At 53.7% G+C, this 1,887-nt stretch overlaps 1 protein-coding gene across 1 annotated transcript in view; it reads right to left on the reverse strand.

Annotated features, from left to right (window-relative positions):
- Window positions 1-252: 252 nt before the first annotated feature.
- SPC24 (SPC24, NDC80 kinetochore complex component) overlaps window positions 253-1,887 on the reverse strand; it is a 7,139-nt gene continuing 5,504 nt past the window's right edge. Inside the window, exons 2-5 of the mRNA XM_006875127.1 lie at window positions 864-1,008; window positions 618-722; window positions 435-511; window positions 253-359 (exon numbers count right to left, since the gene is read on the reverse strand). Coding sequence (XP_006875189.1) covers window positions 253-359; window positions 435-511; window positions 618-722; window positions 864-1,008 — 434 coding nt within the window. The remainder of the gene's footprint in view (window positions 360-434; window positions 512-617; window positions 723-863; window positions 1,009-1,887) is intronic.

Below are 1,887 nucleotides of genomic sequence, written 5' to 3' on the forward strand. Positions count from 1 at the left end.
CGGATCCCCGTGGCTTGCCTCCTGTGTCTCTGGTGCTGGCTGTGTGTTGGGCACACGGTGGTTCCCCCACAACACCCCTTGAGGGACCCCAGTTACCTAGCCGAGGCCAGTCTAGGAACCATGGCGGAATCGCAGGGAGGAAGGAAGGATCTCAGTAAAACCCATGTATGCGAAGATATGTAATTTCACATGATTCCCATCAGTGAGCTCACCGCCCAGCCTGGATGACCCCCAATATGTCCAAGACAATGGCTACCACTCGGTGTCCACCAAGCTCCAGAGATGGTCGCTGATGAATTTCCCAGAGAGCTGGGTGCTGTCCAGATGGATGGGTTGGGCGACACTGGGACCGTGATGGACTGAGGGGCAGATGTAAGGAAAAGCCTGTGGCCGTGTCTGCACACCCTCCCCACAGCCCCACACGGAAAGGATACTGCCTTTAATCATTGTTGGTTCACATTCGTAATCCCACTCGATTTTACTAATCCGGTGGTAGAGCTGAGCCACGTACCTGGACCAGAAGACAGCAAAGACAGTTAGCCCCGAGCCGAGTCCCACAGGGAGCGGAAAGAAGGCGGGACACACAAAGACACGGCACACTGGCCTGTGGGACCTACACGGCTGAAGGGATGGTGACCGTCGTGTCTTCGTCCACTTCCCTCTCTTGTCTTTGGAGCTCAGCCTCTAGCTCCTTGAGTTCCTCCAGCTCTCTGGTGAGCTGAGTAGGGCAGCTGGTTAAGGACTGCTGGCTTTGGAGGGCTGTCCGCAAGCTAACTCTAGCTGTCCACATGCCGGGGCCTCTGGCTCCCAGCACATCCCCTCCGTCAGTGAACCCCAGCCTCCCCGCACACAGTAAAGGATATAGGAGGCTGGCCCTCACGCTGCTGTCCTCCCCGCTGGCCTTCTGCTGCTCAGCTTCAAGTTCCTGCACCTCAGCACCCCTCTGATGCGCCCTGTCTTTCATGTCAAGAAGGCTCTGGGCCACTTCTGTCTCCATGGTGAGGATCTCTGCTGGGCAAAAGAGAGGGTTCTTCCCCTTCCATGGAGGCTTCATCCTCCACCAGGGGAGCCTTGAGCCAGGAGCAGGGGATAGCGGTCCATCCCCCCATCTCCAATCAACACCCCACTTCCCTGACTACCTTCCTGACCTGAAGGCTTCATTTCCAAAATGCCTACCTGAGAGTTCTGTCTGGAACCCATGACAGCACTTCCTTGTCCCCAAGCAAACGTAAACACACCAAAAAGAAAAAAACTGGGAGTGGATCCGAGTCCGGCTGCTAACCTCAGGGTCAGCAGTTTGAAATGATCAGCTGTTACGCAGCAAAATAGAGAAGGCTTTCTGCTTCCGTAAAGACTTACAGCCTTGAAACCCTATACAGGGTTACTATGAATCGGAACCGACTCCACAGCACAGAACCCCAACCCCACACTGTGGTGCTATAGGATAAAGCACTGAACTGCAAAGTTGGCTTGAACTATAAGGTCAGTAGTTCAAATCCACCAGCTGCTCCTCAGGGTCTCTAGGAGTCGAAACTGACTTTACAGCACTTTGCTGTTGTAAAGTACCACCGAACTGGTTCCGAGCCATAGCGACCCTGTATAGGGTTTCCGAGGAGCATCTGGTAAGCTTGAACCGCCAATCTTGAAGTTCAAGCGGCTTTGCAGTCTGGCGCATTAACCCATGGTGCCACACCAGGACTCCTTACGGCACTTATGAACACTCCATTTATAACATCATGGTCTACCCTGTCACCCAACCAAGGAACCTGGGACTTATATTCCTTACCCAGTTAGTCATCCAGGTTAACAGCTGTCCCCCCTTCCGCTCAACTTCAGTTCCCCCCTCGTGTGCTGGTCCTTAGAGGCCTCTTTTTTTTTTTTTTTTTT

This window comes from Chrysochloris asiatica, unplaced genomic scaffold (genome assembly GCF_000296735.1).
Source record: "Chrysochloris asiatica unplaced genomic scaffold, ChrAsi1.0 scaffold00312, whole genome shotgun sequence".
In the NCBI taxonomy this organism is placed as follows: Eukaryota; Metazoa; Chordata; class Mammalia; order Afrosoricida; family Chrysochloridae; genus Chrysochloris; species Chrysochloris asiatica.